The 23,965-nt window shown below is 49.3% G+C and overlaps 1 protein-coding gene across 3 annotated transcripts in view; it reads right to left on the bottom strand.

Annotated features, from left to right (window-relative positions):
• The window catches only part of U2SURP (U2 snRNP associated SURP domain containing), an 835,376-nt gene that overhangs the window by 552,515 nt on the left and 258,896 nt on the right, over window positions 1-23,965 (bottom strand). For all 3 annotated transcript variants that reach the window (XM_086943721.1, XM_086943722.1, XM_086943723.1), the window contains one exon: window positions 3,315-3,526. In XM_086943721.1, coding sequence (XP_086799847.1) covers window positions 3,315-3,526 — 212 coding nt within the window. The remainder of the gene's footprint in view (window positions 1-3,314; window positions 3,527-23,965) is intronic.

The following is a 23,965-nucleotide window of genomic DNA, read 5'->3' as shown; positions in this document are numbered from 1 at the left end:
CACTAGGGAGGATAAGCCTGAAACAGCACAGTTTCCAAAATTGCTCAGATGAAAGGGAGCATCGGAGGGAGTTAGGTGTGACTTCGGCACGTTGATAGTGAACTCCAGCAAGTGCAGGAGGTTCGCCGCAGTCTGGAAGTGGGAGACAACGGCTTGCAGCGAGCCTGCCCTCAGCAACCAGTCTTCGAGATAAGGGAAGACTGGAACTTTTGATCTTCACAGAAGGGCTGCGACCACCACCATCACCTTTGTGAACACCCAAGGGGAACTGGTGAGGCCAAAGGGGAGCATGGCACACTAAAAGTGCTTGTGTTTCAGCGTAATCCTGCAGGTAGCGACAATGGGCAGGCAGGACCGGAATATGGAAATAGGCATCCTGTAAGTCCAACGCTACCATCCAATCTCCCTGGTTAAGAGCAAACAGGACCAGAGCAAGGGTGACATTTTTTAACTTCTCCTTCTTAAGGAAGTAGTTGTGGGCTGCGAGGTCGAGGATAGGACAAAGGTCTCTGTCCTTCTTTGGAACCCGAAAATAGCAGGAATAACAGGCACTGCCTATTTCTGGCCCGAGAACGCTCTCTCTAGCTTCCTTGGCCAAGAGAGTCCTAACTTCCTCACATAGTAGAGCAAGATGATCCTCTGTCAGCCAATCCTGAGCCGAAGACATGGATGGAGGAGTAGTTTGAAGGGGAGGAAGTCGGCCCTTTGGAATATTTGCAACGCCCACCTGACCAAGGAGATGACCCACAAGTGGTGAAGAGGATGGTGTATCCTGCCACCAACTGGATGTATACGATCCGGGGGGAATCGGGTTAGGAAGGTTTTGCAGTGGAGGGGAGAATTATGGCTTTGCTCAACTTCTGGCCGCTCAAACCTCGGTGTCAGGGTGAACCGCTTTCTAGGGCCGCAGAGGTTGCTAAACTTGCGGTACTCTCTGGCTGGAGTAAGGTTGGAGCAGTTGGAAGCCCCTGCCGTAACCACAAAAAGGAGCAAAAAGACACAGGCCAGGAAATTGTGGTGAGGCCTAAGGACTTGGCAGTCGCCCATGAGTCCTTAAAACACTCAAGCGCAGCATCTGCTTGGTCTCCTAAGAGATGGGAGTCATCAAAGCACATGTCCAGAAGATTAGCCTGGACATCCACTGAAAATCCAGACGTCCTCTGCCAGGCTTGGCGCCAAATGGCTACTGTTGAGGAAATTGCTTCGCCTAGCGAGTATGTTGTGTCCAAGCCGCAGCAGATGGCAAGCTTCAATGCATCTCTCCTGTCTGAAATAGCTTGGGGAGCAGAATCCGGTCCTCCTTCGAGACTCTGGGCAGCACCTGCACAACTGTATACCATATCGAATGGAAATAAAGGCCCAAAAGGCATGCGGTGTTCATCTTCCGCAATACTAGACTGGAGGAAGAGAAAATTGTCTTACCAAAGCTTTCCAGCCTTTTGGTTTCCCTGTCGGTGGCGCGGAAGGCAACGCGCCACTGGAAGGGGAAGCTTTGACCACCTTAACTGGTGGGGTGGGGTGGGCGGTGTGAAAAGCTGGGTTGCCCGGTGAGGTTCACAGGAGTCCCAGTGCTGGGTTGGGACCAGGTACCCAGAAGAACGTCTGTTAAGGCCTCGTTGAAGACAGCAAGAGTTCAGAGACACCAGGCTGCAGGACCTCTGCGAAGACGTTAGTCTTTACTGCCACCGTCGGAAGCTGTAGGTCCAACACCTATGCACCACCATTGCAAATGATAACTCCTGCATAGCCAGGTGTGTGTGTGGGAGGGAAGGGGGGGGGGGGGGGGGGGGGGACAGCATGCGAGAATCTTGGGGGCGGGGGTGTCCTGGCTTCCCCCAGTTTCTCATACCAGTTCAGTTCTTGAGGTTGTGGGATTTCAAAGGGATCCTGCTGCCTCCCCAATCCTGCTCGGTGTCGTCCGGAATGATTGGGGAGGCGCTGCTGGTGGGCCCTGGGAACGCTGAGGACTTCGGCGTCAGACATGGCGCTTGGAAGGGCGCTAAGGTACGACTGGTGCCTGTCTGGACCCGGAACCGGTCCAGTAGGAGGCAGTGGCTGGAGCCAAAGGTACGGAACCCACAGGATCTCCATTTGAACCTGCAGGGCCCGAGGGCGCGCTGGCACAGTCAGGCCACCCAAATATGGCACACATGGTGTTATAAAATTCAGTTAGTTGGACATGGGGTCACTCCGGACCCGGAAAGGGTAGAAATACGGAGCCAGCCCAGACAACCGCTCCGTGGGGCGGGACCTCGAACGCCGAGGTTTCTCCGTCTCGTCGCGCAACGGGCGGGGCGAAGTCTAAGCATGCTTCGTCTTCTTGTGGTGCCTCTTAACTGACCATAACAATTTCGAGGAAGAGGACTTCAAACCTCCAGAGCAGTGCTCGGACCTTCCTCTCGACCGATACTGTGAGTGAGATGGGCAAGGCGACCTCCGTGGGGCCGTACGCCGGGCCCTGTTCAGCTTTAGGGACCGCTCCCTCAAAGCCTTCGGCGCCATGCCCCTGCAGGTGAATCATAACTTCATGTTGTGGTCGTGCTCCAGGCACCAGAGACATACTAGGTGGTGATGTGTGAACAACATGGTGCAGTGAAAGACGAAGCACGGCTTGAACCCCGAGATCTTCTTGCTAGACATCCTTAACACACCCAAAGGAGTTGACAAAAAGTCGAAAAAAAAGTATGTCAAAAAATGACAGGAGGTAGGTCTCTGACGGATCTGCGCTGGCTGGCACAAAAAGAAAAGCACTGACTTAAGCGCACCGGAGTGGCTGTTATAATGACGATGCAGGCGTCACTCACGCGATGATGTCACGTGGAGTTGGCGAACGCAATCATGGGCGTGCAGGGGTACTACTTTCAAAAATCTTCTGAATCCAGTCTGACCCCTGGAAGTTCAAAGGTAAGGAATCTGCAGCTAGACGTCTATCAGATAAGTGTGGAAACTTTTTTTAAATATACTTACCAGCTGCTAGAAACACATAGGTGGAAACTACTGAAATTCTGCCTATAGTGTATGCTCTCATCTATTCTTAAACATCTACTTGCTCTAACAAACTGCATTATTTGCTTTTGCACAAAGCTGGCAAATACACAAGTTATACAACACTTGCACTCTTTCAACAGGTTATAAATACTACTGCCTACGGCTAGGGATAAAGCGGTGCCCCAAGTGAGATGATATTGGTCTAAGTCCAAACACATACAATGATATTAACATGGGCCACCAAAAAATAATTTCATTTTACAAAGACTACCGCAGATTTAGAATTTTAAATTGGATACAACCATTTGCATGTTTTTTTAAATTACCTTCTCAAAATCCTCCTTGCTTTTGGGAGGTGGTAAGAGTGGTGCATTGGGATTCTTCAGCCTCTCCCTTGGTTGTGCATTGAAAGGTAATCCTGATGGGGGTGGTGGGAGTGTATGTTCCATCATAGAAGGTGGAATGTATATAGGATGTGGAGGAATAGGAACAGCTTTGCCCCAGCCAAGTTTCATTTCAAAGTTCTGGATTAACTTTCCTATTAACAAAAGTAGACAAGAAAATTAATTTAGTGCAGTGCAAACACCACAACATAACACCACCCAGAACTGACAACAGGCACTCAACATTTCAATAATAAAGAAACTTTATCGGGGGATGTTTTTGAGCCAGAGTTTTAGGGTTTAGGTAATAAATATCAATATTTGAAATACATAAATTCTGCCATAAAGGTCACTGTTCTTCAATTTTAATGCTTGTTTATCCAGCAACAGTCCAGTGACAGGGTCTCCCTGTTTGAAATGTGATCAAATTTGAATACATCTACATCCTATGGGCATAAAATACTGTAAGAACAGGAGAGAGCAGTGGAAAGGGTAAAAAAAAAAATATATATATATATATATATATATATATATATATATATATATATATTTTTTTTTTTTTTTTTTTTTTTTTAAAGGAATAGACGTTCTAGTATTCAAACAAATCCACCAGAAACAGTATGCTTACTGTTCAAAAGTAGACTTAATTTACCAATAAAATACCTAGCATTCTGCTTCTTTGCTCTTTTTTGTAAGCATTTTGCTAATGCTATACTTAAGGTTACTTACCTTCTGTAAATCATTTTTGCAGATAATCTAGCTACCTACAGGCTACTCGTTTCGTAAATATACCCAGGTGCTAGGCTGGGTCCGTCATGATTTGTGAGTTGGAATTTTCTCTCTCTTAAGAGACTACACCAGCGGTGCGGTTGACCCAGACTACTGCGCTAGGACCAGTGCCCAATCCTCCGCTTTGAGGGTTCGCCCCAGAGAAGCTTTATGCCCATCCTTAATTCCAGGTGCCAATTTCACCCCCATTTTTCTTAATACACCGGTCTCCAAAGACTTAAGGGGTGCAAGCTTCTTGCTGCCTGAAGCAAGTTCCTGGTGCCTTTACTACAAACCCAGCAGAGAGAGAATTATAAAAGGTGGAAGCAGAAGGGAAGAGGACCGCTGATATCGCTGACCTCATCCTGAACAAAAACCTAGACCTAGCCATACTAACTGAATCCTGGCTCAATGAATACTCTTCCCCCTGTCGTGTCTTATTAGTCCCTCCCAACTACAACATCGCCAGGTTGGACAGATATTCCAACAAGAAAGTAGGAGGCATTGCCTGCATCTACCGATCCTCCCTGCTGGTCACAGAACTATTGGCGAACTCCACTGACTACTGCGAATACCTCGCACTCTCCATTTGCAGCAACTCATTACACCTTTGTAACTTGCACATTTTTTACCACCCTCCAGGTTCTAACAACTCTTCCACTGATCACCTCTTGGAAATCATCACAACTAAGATTTCCTCCAATGCCAAAAAAATTTTCCTGGGCGATTTCAACCTGCACTAGAATGACACCAAAGATCCCCATGTCAATGCCATCAAAGACGTTATAACTGACCAAGCCCTAACTCAAGCCTGCTCTCTACCAACCCACTTTAAAGGGGCCATCCTTGACTGGATAATTTCTAAGGAATCCTCAGTCAAACTTATCTCCATAGACCCATGTGACTGGTCTTACCATCACTCCATCTCTTTCACTTTAACAGGGACACACAAGACAAAGACGTCGCAACCGGTAATTCCCAGACCAGAGACACCAAGAACCTTGACCTTCTGAAACTAGAGCAAATCTGACCCCCCCCTTGCACATTTGCTCAATGAACATTACGTGTCATCCATCTCAAACATTCTGGACAATCTTGCCCCTCAAACTAAAAAGAATACAAATTAAGGACAGAAACCCCTGGTTCACTAGCTCCCTCAACATGGAGAGAAGATCCCTACGGCAATTGGAAAGACTCTGGAGACAACACCCGTCGGCAATGCATCTAAAACTTCTCTGCCAGGCGAGAATCGCCTACAACAAGCACATCCTCAATTCCAAAAAAGAATACTTCAGATCGGAATTGGGGAACGCCAAGAATAGTCCTCGCAAGCTCTTTGAACTGGTCAAACTCCAATCTAATAAACTGGCTAAAACACAGAAAGAATTCCCCAAATCCCTAATATCGTCAGAGGAATTCTCCTCTTTCTTCGCTAATAAAACCACGGCATTAGGAATTGAACTCAGTACCGCCACTTACTCCCATCCCCCTCCTGACCTGCCCCCTTTCTCTGCATCACTGCCTCTGGCCCCACCTAAAAACTAAGCCTGCTGAAATGACTTTGAATTCTGTAACAAAGATTCCATCTCCAAAATCCTTTCTACCTTAAACCCAAATAACCACTTTAATGACCCGCTTCCCCCAAACTTCTTCGCTGCCGCCTACCAATCCATTGTTCCCTGTTGAGCTGCAATAATCAATGCCTCTCTCCAGCAGGGTTTGATTCAAACCCCTTTGAAAGCCGGCCAAGTCCTCCCTATTCTGAAAAAAACATCACTGGATCCAGCCTCCCCTGACAATTTCAGACCTATCTCCAATATCCCACTGTTAGCCAAAGTATTGGAGAAGTGTGTACAACAGCAACTAAGTCAGAACATCAACAACTTCCACCTATTTGACGACTTCCAATCAGGGTTCAGACCAGGGCACAGCACTGAAACTACTATGCTCCACATCGTGGACGATGCCCCTCAAGCCCTACACCAAGGCAAAACCTTCCTTCTAATCCTCCTTTATCTATCCTCCGCCTTCGACACGGTCAACCATGAAAAACTATTTGAACGTCTCAATCTCAGAATGGGTCTGTATGACGTGGTCCTAGAATGGTTCAGGTCCTTCCTCCACAACCGCTCCCAGAGACTCCTGATCAACGGCAATCTATCTGCACCCACCCCGGTCACGGTTGGAGTCCCCCAAGGTTCAACCCTGTCCCCCACCCTCTTTAATCTCTACTTAGAGCCACTCACCAAAGTTCTGCGTATCGCCAACATCTCCTACCATATTTATGCGGACGAGACCCAAATTTACATCAATATCTCTTGGCTCGAGGAGATCCTCTCCCTGAACGAGACCCTGAAACTGACTGTCCAATGGCTTGCCAATAACCAACTCAAACTTAACGCAAAGAAAACTGAATTTCTCCTAATCTCCCCTTCAAAAGCCAATCCGGAGATTCAGATGTGGATCAAGTCCATCACAGCCCTGAACTGCCCGCCAACTGTTGTGGACTCTGCCAAATCCCTGGGCATAATCCTCGACTGTAACCTGAACATGTGAGATCACATTAACTCGATGGCTAAAGCTGTCAGATTTCACCTGAGCTACCTTTGGAAGCTGAAACCTTTCATAGACGCTCCGGACTTAAACATGGCAGTACAACCACTAGTCATCTCTAGACTGGAATATGGTTGTTCCACCCTTACAGGATTACCCAAGATCTCCTTAGCACCCATAAAAGCCTGTCTCAACACGGCTGCAAAACTTCTCACAGGTACCAGGAAATTTGACCACATCTCCCTGCACATGAAAGCGCTTAACTGGCTCCCTTTAGAGGCCAGAATCCAGTTGAAACTGGCATGCGTTACACATAAGGCTCTTTACACAAACTCCCCTGCTTATCTAGCACAGAACTAGTGGTATCTGGAGGAAGCAGGAAATCCCAACCCGCTAGCAACTTCTTACTCCAACCTGCCTTCTTTCAGAACAAAAGAACCTACAATAGGGCCTTCACCGGAGCAGCACCAAGAATATGGAACTCTTTCCCACCCGATAGCAGAAGAATTCCTTCTCTAGCACATTTAAAAAGAGGCCAAAACCTTTCACATGGGTAAATTCCTCATCTAAGGCCTGCCCTCCTCCACCACTTTGGAACAGATGAATCTACGACCATTGCCTCTCACCCAGATCACCATTCTCTCCACCGAGAATACGGGGGACCTTTGTTTTTACTGACTCAAACAGTGATTTGAACCTTCTCCTGTATCCCCCTCTCTCCCTTTGTTCTTAGCACCACACCCCTAGCCATCCTATCTGTTGATTATGTATTTTCTGCACTTTAAACTTAGTTTTGTTCACCACTGTACCTTGTAAAACGCTCCGATAGCCTCACGGGTCAAGTTTGTGCTCTATAAAACAACAATAAAATAAAATAAATAAAATAAAACATATCCAACGAAAGTACTCCACGCCACGTGCCTGAAGATATACTCTAACTCAGTGGGATGTGGCTCAGTTATTCATATTTTATCTACATGATCACCTCAGGGAGAATTTTTACAAAGATGGTACTTGAAAACCAAGATGCCTCTAGGCAAACTATTAAAAGTGGCCTGAGCACGGTAAATTCTGTGGCAAGCGTGTTTGGACAATCAGTTGCTCTTAGACGGTATGCCTGGTTGAGTTGGTCTGTTTTTTCCTCTTCGAATGAAGCCCAGATATAGGAAGCTGGCTCTGTATATGCTATACCACTAAAGTGGTTATACCATGCACACAGTCCAGAGATTTCCCCAGAAGTGTACAGGGCTTAATGCAAAACCACAGTGTCCTATTTGTGGTAGTCTCGGCAAGCAGCCTTAGGCCTATCACAGAGGTGTGTAAGACCTTGATTGTGCACACAATGACCAATAAATGACAAATCAAAAAGGAGATCCACAACAATTTTTTTAAAATAAGCTTTGCTAAAGATGTATTTCAAGACCAATATCTTTGCAAAAAGGCAAGTACAGTTTTAAATAGAAATTCATTTCAGGATCAAAAGTGGACACTTGGTGCGATTTTTAGTCTTTGCAATGTTAACCTTTGGAGGAAAACAATAATACGGTTTTACAGGTAAGTGAACAAAAATCCAGTCTTTGGGTTGCAGGGTTAGCAGAGGGCAGGGTTCCGGTAAGCACACCACCAGCCACACAGAGTCAGCCAGGTGCAGTGGTTAAAGTTGAAGATTGGGCACGATGTTACTCAAAGGAGACTGGGGGAGATTTTAGACACACAGCTTGCAGGTAGGTAAATCAGTTGCAAGGCTGAAGCTTTGGGAATTTAGACAAGCACGAGATAGCCAGAAGGCAGCTCCAAACAAACACCACCAGCGGCACAAGGGCAGCTCGGTGTAGGATGCAAGCAGAGCATTGGGAGCTCAAAGCAAACCAATGGAGGAACTTGGATTTGAAATGGTCTGCAGGTGACATTCTGGAGGTAGCACACAGGAAACCAACAGCAGAGGTAAGTGGAAATGCTGTAGGTCTAAGGGACACTGTCTGTCAAACTCACCGAGGCCCAGTGGCTTCGGGTGCAGGGTTGTCCTTCGACGTTGGGTTCTCTTACCAGAGGCGGTCGCGGTGAGCCTTTGGATTCACACTGCAGGTATCATAGTGGAGTCCAGGAGGGGTCAGCAAATGCTGGACTTGGACTCAGGATTGCTAGGGAACATTTTCTGGATCGGTGAGCTACTTGGACACAGGCCGAAGGAGTCTGGTGCTGAGTGGTCAGGGACTGTGGATCCGGGGGTCACTAGAGTGCTTGGTGTTGGTTTCTTGTGGCAAGAGCTGCTGTCCTCTGGAGTTCTGGTTTTCTTCAAAGGCAGGCAGGCAGTCCTCCCAGGGGTTGTGGTGGGCGCTTACTGCTGAACAGGCATCATTTCTTCGCAGGACCTTCGAGGTCTGCAGACAGGACAAGGGCTGGGGAAGTCAGGAGGTGTCTTCCGTCTTCTGCACGGCATCTTCTTCGTCCTTATTCTTCTTAGGTCGTCATGAACTAGTTTCACGGTTGGGGAAGCCACCTAAATACTAAATTTAGGGACATTTCGAGGGAGTAAAGGGAAGGGCAAATTGGCACCTTCCCTTGGTGGCTACACCCACAATTATGTCACCCTCCTGTGAGAGGGGGCATAGACCTAGCCCCGATTGGAGGATTCCCCACATCTTCAAGATGGCGGGGACTGAAAGATGTGATTCACCTCACCTCCTGCACCTTAGGAGTGGAGTTGGCAGAGGTGGGCACACCTCCTATTCTTCCTAGTTTTTTCCACTCAAAGTGGAGGTGTAAACTGGGGGCTGCCATCTGCTGCTAGCAGCAAAGGCTGGAGATTGCATTATAAAGGCGGCAGAACTTTGAAGCTTCCCTCTGGAGCACTCTGCCCATCATGGGGGAGGTGGTGTGACACCTCTGCCCAGGATGTGCTTTGTTCCTGGTACCAGAGAGCGGGGGCTCTTGACCCATGGATCCAGAAACAGGTCTGGTGGTGTCAGGCTACCTACAGTCAGTCTGTGACCATACCAGGGTTGGTAGGTTGTCAGGGGCCCCTCAGAGGTGCCCTCTGAGTACACGTTTCAATAAATCCCACACTTGCATCAGTGTAGGTTTATTGAGAGGGAGGAGTAGTTTGGTACCAAACACTCCTGGGTTCAGAGAAGCCATCATGGTGCTGAGGAACTCAAGTTGTCGAGTTTCCAGTCCAATACTCTCTATTGCTTCCCTGGGTCTTTAAAAATATCAGCATGTCTCATCATGCCTTTATGCATGGGAAGTGTCTGTGATGACCTGTGTGTGGATTCTAAAGTCTCAAACAAAAAATCTTCTTTAGTGATTCTTTGTGTAGTTCTACTCCATGGTAATGTTCAACCCTGGCAAGGAGTTCTTGGTGTGATGCATTGCTGTCTGGAGGGGAAGGTTTGGCTGGGTAAAGGTCTGGATCAGTATCACCTGAGGGATCAATTGTGTAATCACTCCATGGATCCATTGGGAGATTCACCTCTCCATCACCTTCATCGTCATCATCATGGTGAGATTGTGGGGAATCCTGGAGGTGTAATCTGCAAAGGATTCTCAGGTGGAGACACAGGTGGTGTAGGTGTGGCAGATGGAAAGGACTTGTGGCTACAGATTGTATTTTAGTTACAATTTCGTGTGAATATGGGCAGTCTAGGGATTAATATGTAGCCTCTTCTGCTTTGTATCAGGTGTTAACGGAAAAGTGCTCACTTTCGGATCTAAGATTTTCAGGGCCATTGTCTTCGGTGCTGATGGAGGCTGGCCTTTCGGCGCAGAAGGTTTCGGCTCCGATGGTTGCTTGGGTTTAGACACAGAGGATTTGTGCTTGGAATCGGAGGGTTTCAGCTCCAAAGAGGACTTTTGGCGACCTGGTACCGAGCCGGAAGGCTTGACTATTTGTTTTGGGGCCGGGCTCGGAGGCGGGGCTTCGGAAACGTCATCTTGGTGCTAACCTTGGCCAGAAATGGTGCAGAAGCCTTGTGTTTTTGGGGGGGCAAGGGGTCTTTGGTACTCACATCAACTTGTCCCTGTGGCAGTTCTTCAGCGTCAAGGTCTATCTCGAGCTCCAAGTCTTGTTTGGAAAAGGCTTCCTCCTTCTCTGTCGCGGAAGCCTTGATGTCTTCTTGCCGGAATCTTCACTGATGATGTCCGGTGTGTCTTCAATGCTTTGACGCTGCATCTCTCGACGTGGAGTCAGACGATAACGAAGAGTCTTCTTTGATTGGAAGACAATCAAACTTGTGCTCGGAAGACAAGCACAAGTTGCACACTTCGCGTGGCACAGAGGACAGAATTTAAAACGAGGTCAGATCTATCGACGGAGAGCTGACCGAGCGCGGTTAGTCCCCGAAGGCCGTCCACTAAGCTTTCCAATGGAAGGTCGATTCAGACATCGAAATGATATGCGGAGGAGTGGGAACGCATGCAGAAACAATACCGTCGAAGGTAACAAATAGATTACCTGTCGGTGTAGTTTTGCAGCTTGAAGATCTTTCTGGATTCACTATGCTGTGCATATTCCGCAATCTGGTGGTTGGGTCCGGAATCGTAGTCTTTTTTCTTTATTTTTTTTGTAGCCCAGGTGGGCGTCGACGCCCCACCATTTGGTGTACCTTCGGTGACGTCGGCATGCTTCCGGCGGAAGCTCCCACCCTTGGGCGCCAACTTCGGATTCTTTTTTTCTCTTTTGTGTCCTTGTAGTGAATCCATGGCTATGTCTGTTAATCCTTTTTCCAACGTAATTCTTTTCACGTATCTTGTAAGCTTCAACTTGCTTTCTATTCCATGTGTTTCCACCTTTATTTCCAGCCTCATCTTTCTGGCGGAGGCGGGTGGGTTCGCTAATGAATCCAGAAAGATCTTCAAGCTGCAAAACTACACTGACAGGTAAGAAACTATTCATTTTGCAGCGTGAATCGTTCTGGATTCACTATGCTGTGCATAGATTTTGTAGCGGTTTTTGTTACTTTTGTGGCGGCTGGGTGAAAGATGAGCGTTGGTTGTTGAATATATGTTGAAGCACTTTGTCCTACTTATGCTTCCTTGTTCATCTGTACATCCACGCAATAGTGCTTCGTGAATGTGTGCACTGAAGCCCATGTTGCCGCCAGGCATATGTCCTGAATTGGTGTGTTGGCCAGAAAGGCAATTGTTGCTCCTTTCTTCCTGGTCGAGTGGGCCTGTGCCCCTCCAGTTAGGTCCTGCCCCGCTTGCTTGTGGCAGAATTGTATCGTTTGTGCGATCCATCGAGCTATGGTGTTCTTAGTCACTGGTCTACCCAGGTAACTGTTTACGAAGAATACGAAGAACTGTTTTATCTTCCTGTGTTCCTTTGTCCTTTCACTCTAGTGCATCACTGCCCTTCTTGCGTCTAGAGTGTGGAGCACCCTCTCGGCGCTTGTCCTGGGGTTCTGGAAGAAGCTAGGAATTTGAATACTCTGATTCATGTGGAACCTTGACACCACCTTTGGCATGAAGTGCGGGTCTGTTCTCATCACGACCCTGTCACTGTGTATCTGGATGTAGTGTTAGTGCCTGTAGTTCGCTCACCCTGCGTAGCGAGGTGATTGCTACTTGAAAGGCCGCTTTCATTGTCAGCATTTGCAGTGATGCCTTGTGGATGGGTTTGAAAGGTGCTTTCATGAGCTCTGTCAGCACCACATTCAGGTTCCAAGCCGGCGGCGGCATCCTTTTTGGTGGCGCTATTTTCTTAGCCCCTTCCAGGAATCTTTTTACTACTTGAGATGTAAAGAAGCTTCTCCCTGTTTCTCCTCTTGTGTATGCCACAATCGCTGCCAGGTGTACCCTCAGCGAGGTGAGCTTAGCTTAGCTTTTATTAGGTGCGTGAGGTATCTTAGCACCGTTGATTCCCTGGTCAGCTTTCTATGGAGTTTTTTCCTGCAGCACCATTGAGTGAATCTTTTCCATTTTTCCCCATAGCACTTGCGTGTGCTGGGCCTTCTTGCCTCTCGCAGCACCCGCAGGGTGCTCTCTGGTAGTTTTAGATGTGCGAACTCTAAGTCCTCAGGAGCCAAGCTGAGAGGCTGAGGCTCTCCGACTCTGGGTGTAGAACTTCTCCGTTTTCCATGGAGAGTAATTCTCTTCTTTTTGAGAACTTGTGGGGTGGACACTGCGCCATCTCCATTATCTGTGAGTACCAGGTCTGCCTGGCCCATTGTAGTGCCACAACGATGAGCGTCATGTTGCTCGTCATGCATTTGTTGAGAACCCTGGGGATCAGTGATATCGGGGGAAAAGCGTAGGCAAATGTTTTTGACCAGCTTATCCATAGGGCATTCCCCTGGGATAGTGCCTCTGGTTGTCTGGATGCAAAGTACTGGCATTTTGCATTCTGGCGTGTTGCAAACAGGTCTATTGTCGGAGTGCCCCACCTCGTGAATAGTCTCTCCGTTTCCTGTATGTTGAGTTCCCACTCGTGGGATGCTGAAGTCTGCCTGCTGAGCCAATCCGCTTCTACATTGTCCTTCCCTGGCAGGTGTATGGCTAGCAGGTCTATTTTGAGTGGTATTGCCCATCTCCAGATTTCCTGTGCCAAGCTTGACAGAGGGAATGATTGAGTTCCCCCCTGCTTGTTGATGTAAAACATTGTTGTGGTGTTGTCTGTTTGTATCAGCACCTTCTGGTTGTACAGTTGTTTCTGAAAGGCCTTGAGGGCAAGCAACACTGTTTTCAGCTCCAGGTAATTGATGTGTCTGACCGCATCCGCTGGGCTCCACAGACCCCTCACTCTGAGCCTGTTTATGTGTGCGCCCCATCCCTTCTGGGATGAGTCTGTGGTGATGGTCACTGTTGGGTCCGATGCCGTTAAAGGCTTCCCTATTGTTATCCTCTCTTTGGTCCACCACTTCATTTCTTCCTGCACCTTGTGCGTTACAACCACTAGATCCTCCCAACTTCCTGTAGCTTGTGACCATTGCTGTTGCAGCCACTCTTGGAGTGGTCTCATCTGTAGGCGTACATTGGGGTTCAGGTGTATGCATGACGCCATCATTCCCAAGATCTTGCTCACTGTCCTAAGTAGTTTGAGTACACTCCCCTGTTCCGTTCTTTGAATGGGACCGGTTCGATGGCCTCTTTGAGGAGGAGTTCTTGAGCTTCCTCTTGGAGCAATTGCAGCTCTCTTCCTGAGTGCTCTCTTTTCTTTGGCTTTCTGTTTGGTGGTCTCTTTTCCAACTATGCAGTATCCGAACTGTATGATGTTGAGTATCCACTTGTCTGTGGTTATTTTTCTCCACTCCTGGAGAAAAAATCTCAGCCTGCCTCCTACTTGTGTTACATGTTCTTTTGTGTCTTGTCCGTGTAGCCCTCTCCTCTTTGTTTTCTCGTGCTCCTCCCCCGGAGGGTTTGAGTGGGTGAGCACCTTTTTCGTGTTAAGTCACTTAGAGGGGGGTTGTTCACCGCCTCTCCTTCTCTGGCCCCGTCCGTTTCCTCTTGCTCGAAAGGACTGGCCCCTGTTCTGATAGTTCCAGTTTTGCTTCTGCTGGCCCAGGTGACCTTGGTTGTCACTCTGTTGACCCTGGTGGAACGCCTGGTGAGATTGTCCTTGCTGGTTTCCACCTCTTCCGTTCGGCCTCCGCGTAGGAGTGCCTCTTCTAATCCCCCTGAATTGCAGGGCCCCCATGGACCTTGCCGTCTCGTTGTCTTTCTTCAGTTGGGTGAGTTTCTCATCAACTGGGGCTCCGAACAGTGTTTCTCCATTGAAAGGTGTGTTCATGATGTTGTTCTGAACCTCAGTTTTGAAGCCTGAGATCCTGAGCCAGGCTTGCCTTCTCTCTGTGATGCCTATAGCCATCAGTCTGCTGGATGTTTCAGCCCCATCCAAGGCGGTCTTCAGGCACAAGTTAGCAATGCTTTTCCCCTCTTCCACAAGGTGTGATGCCCTCTGAAGGTATTGCTCTGGGAAGTGCTTGAGCAATTGGCCGATTTCATCCCAATGCTGGTATTGGTGCCTGTTCAGGAGGGTGTTGTAGTTAGCCATCCGCCAGTGCATTGCGGCGTTCCTCTCAATTTTTCTGCCCGTCAGGTCCATCCTCCTGCTTTCCTTGTCAGGTGGTGGCCCAGATGTTGTTGGGACGTTGGCCCTTCTGGCCGTTGCAGCGATTATTGAATCTGCTGTGACGGACTCCTTGATGGAAGGAGGGTCCTGGGAGGAGAATTTGTATTTCTTCTCTGTCCTCGGCGTGACTGATCTGCATGTAGCCGGGTCCTTGAACGCTTCCTTCCCCTGGTCCGTGATACTTTTCAGCATGGGTAAGAACTGGCTTCTTGTCTGCGTGGGGAGCAATGTTCCCAGCAGGAAGTCTGCTTTAGGCTTCTCCTCTTCCAGCTGAACCCCATAAGCTGCTGCTGCCTTCCTGACGACCTTATTGTATGCCCCAATGTCATCCGGCGGCGAAGGCCTCAAGGGGTATGTCTCCACAGCCTCCTCCGGGTTTTCGGCCTTGATGTCCTGCCATTCCAGGTCTTGGGCCGTCGAGGATCCCGAGCCGTAGCTTGACTGCTGCTCCCCATATTCACCCTCTGTGTAATAGAGGTCCTCTTCCTCTTCGTGTTCCGAGGGCTCCGGAGTTTTCAGCGGCTCTTCGACGTCGAACTCCTTGTGCTCCTGCACCTCGGCGACGGCCGCCGCAGGCTTCGAGGGGATCCTGAAACTTCATCTTTTCCTCGAAGTCCTTCTTCCTTTGAAGGATGTTCTCCATCTCGGCCTCGAGCCTTCTTTTCTTCCTCTCCAACTGTGCGGCCTGCTAGTCGTTGAGCGTTTCGGCTGCTCTCTTCGACGGAGTCATCAACGTCGAACCTTTTTTCGGCTCCTTCTCCTTCGAAGTCTAAGTCCCTTTTTCGGGGGCTTGCTTTTGACGACCTTGGCTTTTCGCCTGTCTTCGGAGGGTGCAGCTTCGGTCCTTGAAGTTTTCGGCGCTGGTGCTCCCTTCGAGGCTCTGGACTCTTGATTTCCGAGAGTCTGCCTCAGGCTTTCAAGGCCCTGTTGAGGTTTTCGGGGTCGTAGACTCTCCTACCTTGTCTGACGTTTTCTTATCGGTCTCTGCGATCGTGAAGTCATCTGGACCTTCTGCGATGTTGTCCTGGTCGTCGGTGGAGAGGCCCAGTTCGTAAAGCGTCGGGGCCTGGCCTTTGCCCTGCATCGTGTAGTGAGCTATCCTCTGCTTCTCTCGAACCCGAAGTGTCTTCGGCTTGAAGACTGAGCAGGCGTTGGTCTTTGCTCTCGTGGTCGATTGGCAGGCAGAGGTTGCAGACCGGATGCTGGTCCTTCTGCGCGAACTTGTGGTGGCAGTATCTGCAGAATTTAAAGGGTGTCTTATACATCCCTGCGCTCAGGGGGCCCCCTGTGTGCGCATTCTCCGAAGGACGTCGAAGATCTCGAGGTTCCCATTCTTCGTCATCTCCTCTCTGATAGTCTTCTTCTCCCAATCTTCTCAGGTTTTTTTTGTCGAAAAGTTGCTGTATTTTCTCCTTTTCTCCTCCAAAACGTCTGGAGCTTCACGCGACGATCCAGACCCACCGGCAGAAAAAAGAATCTGAAGATGGGGCCCAAGGGTGGGAGCTTCCGCAGGAAGCATGCCAACGTCACCGAAGGTACACCAAATGGTGGGATGTCGACGCCCACCTGGGCTACAAAAAAAAAAAAAAGATAAAAAAAGACTACGATTCCGGACCCAACCACCAGATTGCGGAATATGCACAGCATAGTGAATCCAGAAAGCTTCACGCTGCAAAAAGAGGATTGTGCGTCAAGGGGAACCCGAAGAACGGTTTCGTACCGGAGCGCAGCAATAGACGTCCGAACCCAAGGTGGAAAAAAACAATCTAACAATGGAGTCGATGACCATGCGCACTATCACCGAAAGGAGGAGTCACCTTACCTCGTCACTAGGAAAGACTTCTTCGATAAAAACAACTTGCAAACATCCAGACCCACTAGATGGCAGGAGTACGCAAAGCATGTGGATCTACAGCACACATGCCTCGAACATACTCAATTTGAACAGATTTTGTAAGGTTTCCAGACCTCTTTTGGCATCAGTGTGAATGTCACAAACCAAACAATGTTGAATGTGAGAAAGTGCCTCTTTTGCATGGTTAGCCCCCCCACTTTTCTGTCTGGTTTTGATGGGTTTTCCATTGTAGTGACAGGGTCACTGCCAACCAGGTCCCCTGTGCCAGTGTTTCATTCCCAAAAACAAATCCCCAATTGGTACTTCTATCCCCTGTAAGACCCTAGAAAATGGTACTATAGGTACCTAGGGCCAGGGAGCTTTAGAGGGTCTCTTGGGACCCCCCCCTCCCACTGGGACCATGGCCTGCCCTTGCAGGTTGCATGCCCCTGTGAGGTAGAAACCAACAAGATCGACATGGCACCCTGCCAGGGTGCCATGCCAGCTAACACTGCCTCAAAGCATAGGTAAGTGACTCCTCTAGAAGGCCTCACAGCCCTAACACAGGATGCACAATTGCACAGATGAGGGCACATCTGCATGAGCAGATATGCCTCAACATTATTGGGTCCATTTCCTAATATTGTATGTGACAGTGAAGCCATAGAGTTCATGGGTTGGTAACTTGACAACTCGTGTTCCACAGCACCATGATGGCTTCACTGAACACTGGAGTGTTTGGTACCAAACTACTCCTTTCAATGAATTCACACTGAGGCCAGTGTGGGATTTATCCGACCACGTACCCAGAGGGCACCTCAGAAGCACCCCCTGAAAACGAATATGCTACTTATCAGTATGCATCTGTTCTTGGCATGTAGGGCTGCTGACATTCATATCTGTGCATAGATCGCCGCCTAGTGTTGGATCCGGATGATTGCACATTGTTGTCCTGGAAGAGTCTTCGAAGTATCACGAGATAGGTGGCTCCTCCCCTGGACTACAGTGCGCATGGGCATCGACTCCATCCTCAGATTGTTTTTAGCCATTGTGGCAGAGATGGAGTGTAATACAGTAAGTGATGACCATGCTAAGAGTAATTCTGAGTGCTGCAGCCGCTACAGGCGCCGGGGAGGAGGGCGGGCGATATGAATGTCAGCAGCCCTACATGCCAAGAACAGATGCATACTGGTAAGTAGCATATTCGGTTCGAGGCATGTGGGCTGCTGAATTCATATCTGTGCATAGAAAATATAGCAGTCCCTCTATTAGCGGCGGCCGCCCGTGCCAGCTGCAGCAGTCTGAAAAAGTGTTTTTAGAACAGCCTGCCCTACAGCTGCCTGCTGTTTGGAATGCACATCTACGCAGTAGTGTTTTGTAAATGTGTGTATGGTAGACCATGTGGCTGCTCTACAGATTTCCTCTAAAGGAATGTTTCCAAGGAGGGCCATGGAGGCCCCTAACTTTCGTGTGGAGTAGGCTCTCGGGGAACTGTTAATGTGCGCTTAGCCTTTTGATAGCAAATCTGTACGCACTTAACGTTCCACCTGGCTATACCTGCTTTGGAAATGGGGTTGCCTTTGTGTTGTGGTGAAAAGGCAACAAACAGTTGTTTTGTTTTCCTAAAATCCTTTGTCCTATCTATGTAGTACATCAGAGCTCTTATGACATCTAGTGTGTGGAGCATTCTTTCTGCCACTGAATCAGGATTCTGGAAGAACACTGGCAGTTCTATAGTTTGATTGATATGGAACTGTGAAACTACCTTAGGCAGAAACTTAGGGTTAGTGCGTAGTACCACCCTATTGGAGTGAATCTGTATGAATGGCTCTTGGATAGTTAGTGCCTGAAGTTCACTAACTCGACGTAGCGATGTGATTGCTATTAGGAAAGCCACTTTCCATGTCAAGAATTGTATCTCGCATGAGTGCAGAGGCTCAAAAGCTGGACCCATCAGTCTGGTGAGGACCACATTAAGGTTCCATACAGGTGCTGGTGGGTGTCGTGGGGGAATAACTCGTTTGAGTCCCTCCAGAAAAGCCTTGATGGCAGGCACTCTGAAAAGTGAGAGATGCTGCCTGTTTTGGATTTTGCGGATAAATGTATACGAATGGAAGCATAGGCTAGATTGCATTTGTATAGATGTAACAGATAACAGATGTTGTGAGTAGATGCATCTAGCGGATTAATGTTGTTGTTGGCACAATAAATGACAAACCGCTTCCATTTAGCCGCATAACATGCTCTAGTGGTGGGCTTTCTTGCCTCCCTTATATCCATACAGTCACGAGGCAGGTTGAGGTAGCCAAATTCTAAGACCTCAGGAGCCACATCGCCAGGTTGAGCTGTTGCGGATCTGGATGCTGAATGTCGCCATGGCTCTGCGTCAAAAGTCTGGGCGTGAGGTGCAGCCTTTGATGCGGTACCAAGGAGAGTTCTAGAAACGTGGTGTACCATGGTTGGCGTGCCCACATTGGAGCAACCAGGATGAGAGTCATCGAGTGTTGCTTCAGCTTGCGTGCCACTAGCGGTATTAGTGGTGCTGGGGGAAAAGCGTACGCAAATATGCCTGACCAGTTCATCTAGATCACATTTCCCTGCGACTGTGGGAACCTGGCGGCAAAGCTTTGGCATTTAGCGTTTTCCCTTGTGGCGAACAGGTCTATCTCTGGATGACCCCACCTTAGGAAGTATGGGTGGAGTACTGATGGATGTATATCCCACTCGTGCATCTGGTGGCTGTACCTGCTGAGCAGGTCCGCCATCGGATTGTCCTTGCCTGGGAGGTGTTCGGCCATGAGGAAGATGTTTCTCTGAATGGCCCACTTCCACATGTTCTGAGCCAGATGAGACAACTGTGGAGAGTGTGTACCTCCCAGCTTCTGTATGTAGTACATGGCCGTCATGTTGTCCGTCCTGATAAACACAACCTTGTTGCACCAGTTCCAGAAGGTTGATGTGCATATTTTTCTGCTGTGCTGTCCATAGTCCCTGCACAGTGTAGTGGAGTACATGAGCTCCCCATCCCTGGAGAGAAGCGTCCGTCAGAATGATCTGTGGCACAGGCTCCTGGAACGGTCGGCCCCTGCAAAGGTTTTGTGGATTCCACCAATGCAGAGAGTTGTATGCGCGACCGGTCACCAACACTAGGTCTTTTAATTTTCCGTGAGCCTGATTCCACTGACGTGCTAAGCACTCCTGAAGCGGAAGCATGTGTAGTCTCGCGTGCGGGACTATGAAGATGCAGGAGGCCATCATGCCTATCAACTGCATAAACACGCGCGCTGGAAGCGAGTGTTGAGGTCTGAATTTCTTTATCAGCGATTGAATGCTGCTGACCCTCACTGAATTTGGCTGTGCTGTGGCTGCCAGAGTGTTTATCGTCGCACCCAGATACTACCGTATGTGGGCGGGTTGCAGGTGGGACTTTGGGTAATTCAGTGAGAATTCCAGATCGTGAAGATGGTGAATGGTGTGGGACATGTGGGCGGCACACTGCTGGGCTGACTTTGCCTGGATGAGCCAGTCGTCCAGAATAGGGTAGACGTGAATGTTTTGTCTTCTCAGGTGCGCGGCCACCGTCGCCAGGCACTTTGTAAACACCCTGGGTGCCGTGGTGACCCCGAAAGGCAAAACCTTGAACTGGTAATGTTTGTTCTGGATGGTGAACCGGAGGTATTTTTTGTGTGACGGGTGCAGCGGAATGTGAAAATACGCATCCTTTAGATCTAAAGTTGCGAGAAAACCCCCCTGACTGAGCAACGGTAGGACTTGCTGCAGGGTCAGCATGTGAAAGTGCTCCGATAGAATGTACTGATTGAGGGGTCTGAGGTCCAGTATGGGTCTGAGGGACCCGTCCTTTTTTGGTATCAAAAAGTACAGTGAGTAAACTCCTGTGCCTCTTTCTTCCACATGCACAAGCTCGATTGCCCCTTTTTGCAGCATGACGAGGACCTCCTGCTGCAATAAGTGCAAATGCTCGGCGGACATAGGACAGTGTCTTGGGGGTATGTTGGGTGGAGTGGATGTTAACTCCACACAATAACCGTACTGTATAAGCTGTGTGACCCACCTGTCTGTGGTGATGGACTTCCAGACTGGCAGGAACTGTTGAAGTTTCCCCCCGACAGGTGTTGTGTGGTCGGGGGGCAGTGACAAGGCTTCACTGTTTGTTAGTGACGGAGGATCTGAAGTTGTTGTTTCCACGACCTCTGCCTTTGGCGCTGTTTCCACGATATCCACCTCGACTTTGTTTGGTGTATGTGGTCTGCGTGCCGCCCTTATAGTACTGTGCGGTTTGGGAGAGCTGGCCTCTGGAAACACCTCTAGTGCTTGAGCGACTAAAAGAACCACCCCGGAACTGCTGGGACTGTAGAGCCCCCATGGACTTAGCAGTTTCAGTGTCCTTTTTGATTTTTTCCAAGGTGGTGTCCACCTCTGGGCCAAATAGATGATCAGGGTTTACTGTCTGATTTAGAATGGTGGTCTGTATTTCTGGCTTGAACCCAGAGATTCGGAGCCAGGCATGTCGTCTCAGCATGACACTAGTGTTAACAGCTCTGGCCGCGGTGTCTGCTGCGTCCAGTGCACATTTGATAGAAGCGTTTAATATGAGCTTCCCTTCTTGAATGAGCATCTCAGCTGCCTCTTTGTATTCGTCTGGCAGGTGCTGTAACAGAGTCTCAAGTGTGTCATAATGTGCCCTGTCATACCTGGCTAGAAGTGCCTGAGTGTTTGAAATGAGCCAGATATTGGCCGCTTGAGCCGCCACCCTTTTCCCCGATGCCTCAAACACCTTAGATTCCTTATCTGGGGGAGGAGCATCACCCGTTGTTTGTGAATCAGCCCTCTTCCAGACATTAGAAACAACAAGAGAGTCCAACGGCAACTGTCCCTTGATGTAAGTAGGGTCCCCAGGCACTGGTTTGTACTTCTTTTCAATTCTGGGGTTTACCACCCTGGCTCTCGTAGGCTCCCTAAAGATTTCCCCAGCATGCTTCAAGACACCCTTCAACATAGGCAGAGTCTTGACAGTCCTCTCTGAGACGGAAAAGGTGTCAAAAAGAAAATCCACTTCAATGGGGTCAGCATGTAGCTGGACGTCGTGGTTTTTAGCCGCTCTTTCAATGAGGGCATTAAACGCTGCCGAATCCTCTGTAGGCAATATTTTCACAGCATACCCTTGAGTGTCTGGGGTAGAGTGAGGATCACCTGGGTCAGCAGCAGCTGCCCAGGGCCGATTGGTATCATCTGGATCAGTGTATACTGGAAAGCTGTATTCCTCATGATCACCTTCCCCAGTATCCACATCTGAATAAGTGGGTGAGACATCATGACCACGTGGAGATACCCGTTCCACAAGAACAGGAGTTGAAGTAGAATCCTTTTTCTTCTTCAGTGGAATTTTATAGGACTCCATTGGCTGTTCCGGGGCGATTTTCCGTTTATAAAGGGAAAGTCTGCCTGTCTCTGCATCAATAAACTGTTCCTGTTGCTCTTCCAACGAGGAATGTCGAGGCTTTATGGCCGGGACCACCGTTGTCGACTTCGGCACAGTGGACACCTTCTCGGGCAGGTCGGTGGCCGTTTTAGGGGCGAAAACCTTTGGCGCCACCTTCGGCGGCAGCGTGAAGTGGATGGGCGTCGAGGTCTTTGGAGGTTTATCGACAGGCTTTGAAGGTGGAGGATGCTTAGGCCCGACACTTGAGCCCTTATCCTTGATGCGCTTCAGGGAGTCTGCCACCTGCTTGGAGAATGAAGCGGGCGGCTGAGTCGACTTGACTAATTCCTTCGAGGCACCACCAGACGTGGCCTCGTGGGTCGGTCCGCTTTTGGCCTTGTCTTGTCGATGTGGAGGCTCACCGAGCCCTTTGTCGGTGTCGACCGCCTTCGGCGCTGATTTGTTCGGGTCGACTGCCTTGACCTTTGTCTTCGGCGCGCTAGACTTCGTCTCGACGCCCTTGGGCTGCTTCTTCGGGTCGATAACGCCCGTCTGCTTTGTCGGTGCCGACAGGTCTGAGGACTTTGAGCCGATCAAAGCAATCCGCACTTTTGGTTTCGATGGAGGCACCAGTGCTTTCACTTGCGTCGAGACCAGAGCTTTTACTTTCGGTTTTGAAGGTAGCGGCTCCTTAGCAATGTCCGAAGCTGAGCCCGAAGGCGGGCCGTAGAACTTATTGGAAGATCTTGGGTAAGGCCTAGTGGCGATCCCTCGACCTTTGCCTTATGCAGCGTTTCCGGCCCCAATGTCAGTTTAAGTTAGCTCCTCGCTCGAGCTATCTTCCATGGCCCCAAAGGCCCCGTCGTCGTCTCCTACCTAGTCGACGACTTCTTCCACTTCAAGCATTACAGCATCCGCGTCGTAGTTGGAGTCGACCTCCGACGCGGGATTCGACCGGTTCTCACGAACCTCCCGGTCAGCTCCTTCATCATCCCCGGCATCGAATATGTCCACAGGCGCCGGTGCAGTAAGCTGGGCTTCCTGGCGCGCAGCGCGTCGATGCAGAAGAGTCTTCTTGAATCAAAAACGGGAACAAGCCATGCAGCTGGCTTCATCATGATCCGGCGAAAGACACTTGTTGCACACCGGGTGGACGTCGATGTGGGGATACTTGGAGTTGCACATGGGACATCTCTTGAACGGGCTCCGTTCCATGATGGTTCGTCGATAAGGCCTCTGGCGTCGACCGGGCCTTCAGCGTCGAAAAGCACACGGCTTTTCCGGAAATCCGGCTCAGAACCGAGCTGGAAAGAATCGGGCACCGAACGCAAGACTATACCAACGAAAACCTAAAGGCCTTTTGGCCTTAAGAAAAGTTTTATATAGATTCTGACTAGAGTGAACCAATATACATCCGAAACCAATGGCGGAAAAAAACAATCTGGGGATGGAGTCGATGCCCATGCGCACTGTAGTCCAGGGGAGGAGCCACCTATCTCGTGATACTTTGAAGACTCTTCCAGGACAACAATGTGCGATCTTCCGGACCCAACACTAGGCGGCGATCTATGCACAGATATGAATTCAGCAGCCCACATGCCTCGAACAGAAGAAACCCCATAGGATTGCACTGGGCGCCCAACGCTGTGTTTGCACCCTGTACCCCTGTGCCACTGGTGGTGAATATTTGGTGCTGCTTCGTGTGTCCCCTGTGCAGGTCCTAACACCTAAAGCTTGGCCCTTGCATTCTTTACACTTACCTGCAAGCAACGTGGCTCCAAGGACCCCCAGTCTCCATTGAAACGCGTTAGGCCGAACTTGGAGTTTGACCTCGGCACCCGGTCGCCCCTGTGGCACGGATGGTGCAATGTTGGGACTTACCAACTCCTTGCCCACTGCTGACTTTTGGTCCTGAAGACTGGAACTGTAAG

This window comes from Lissotriton vulgaris, chromosome 11 (genome assembly GCF_964263255.1).
Source record: "Lissotriton vulgaris chromosome 11, aLisVul1.2, whole genome shotgun sequence".
NCBI classification, from domain to species: domain Eukaryota; kingdom Metazoa; phylum Chordata; class Amphibia; order Caudata; family Salamandridae; genus Lissotriton; species Lissotriton vulgaris.
This window is presented reverse-complemented; position numbering and strand designations above follow the sequence as displayed.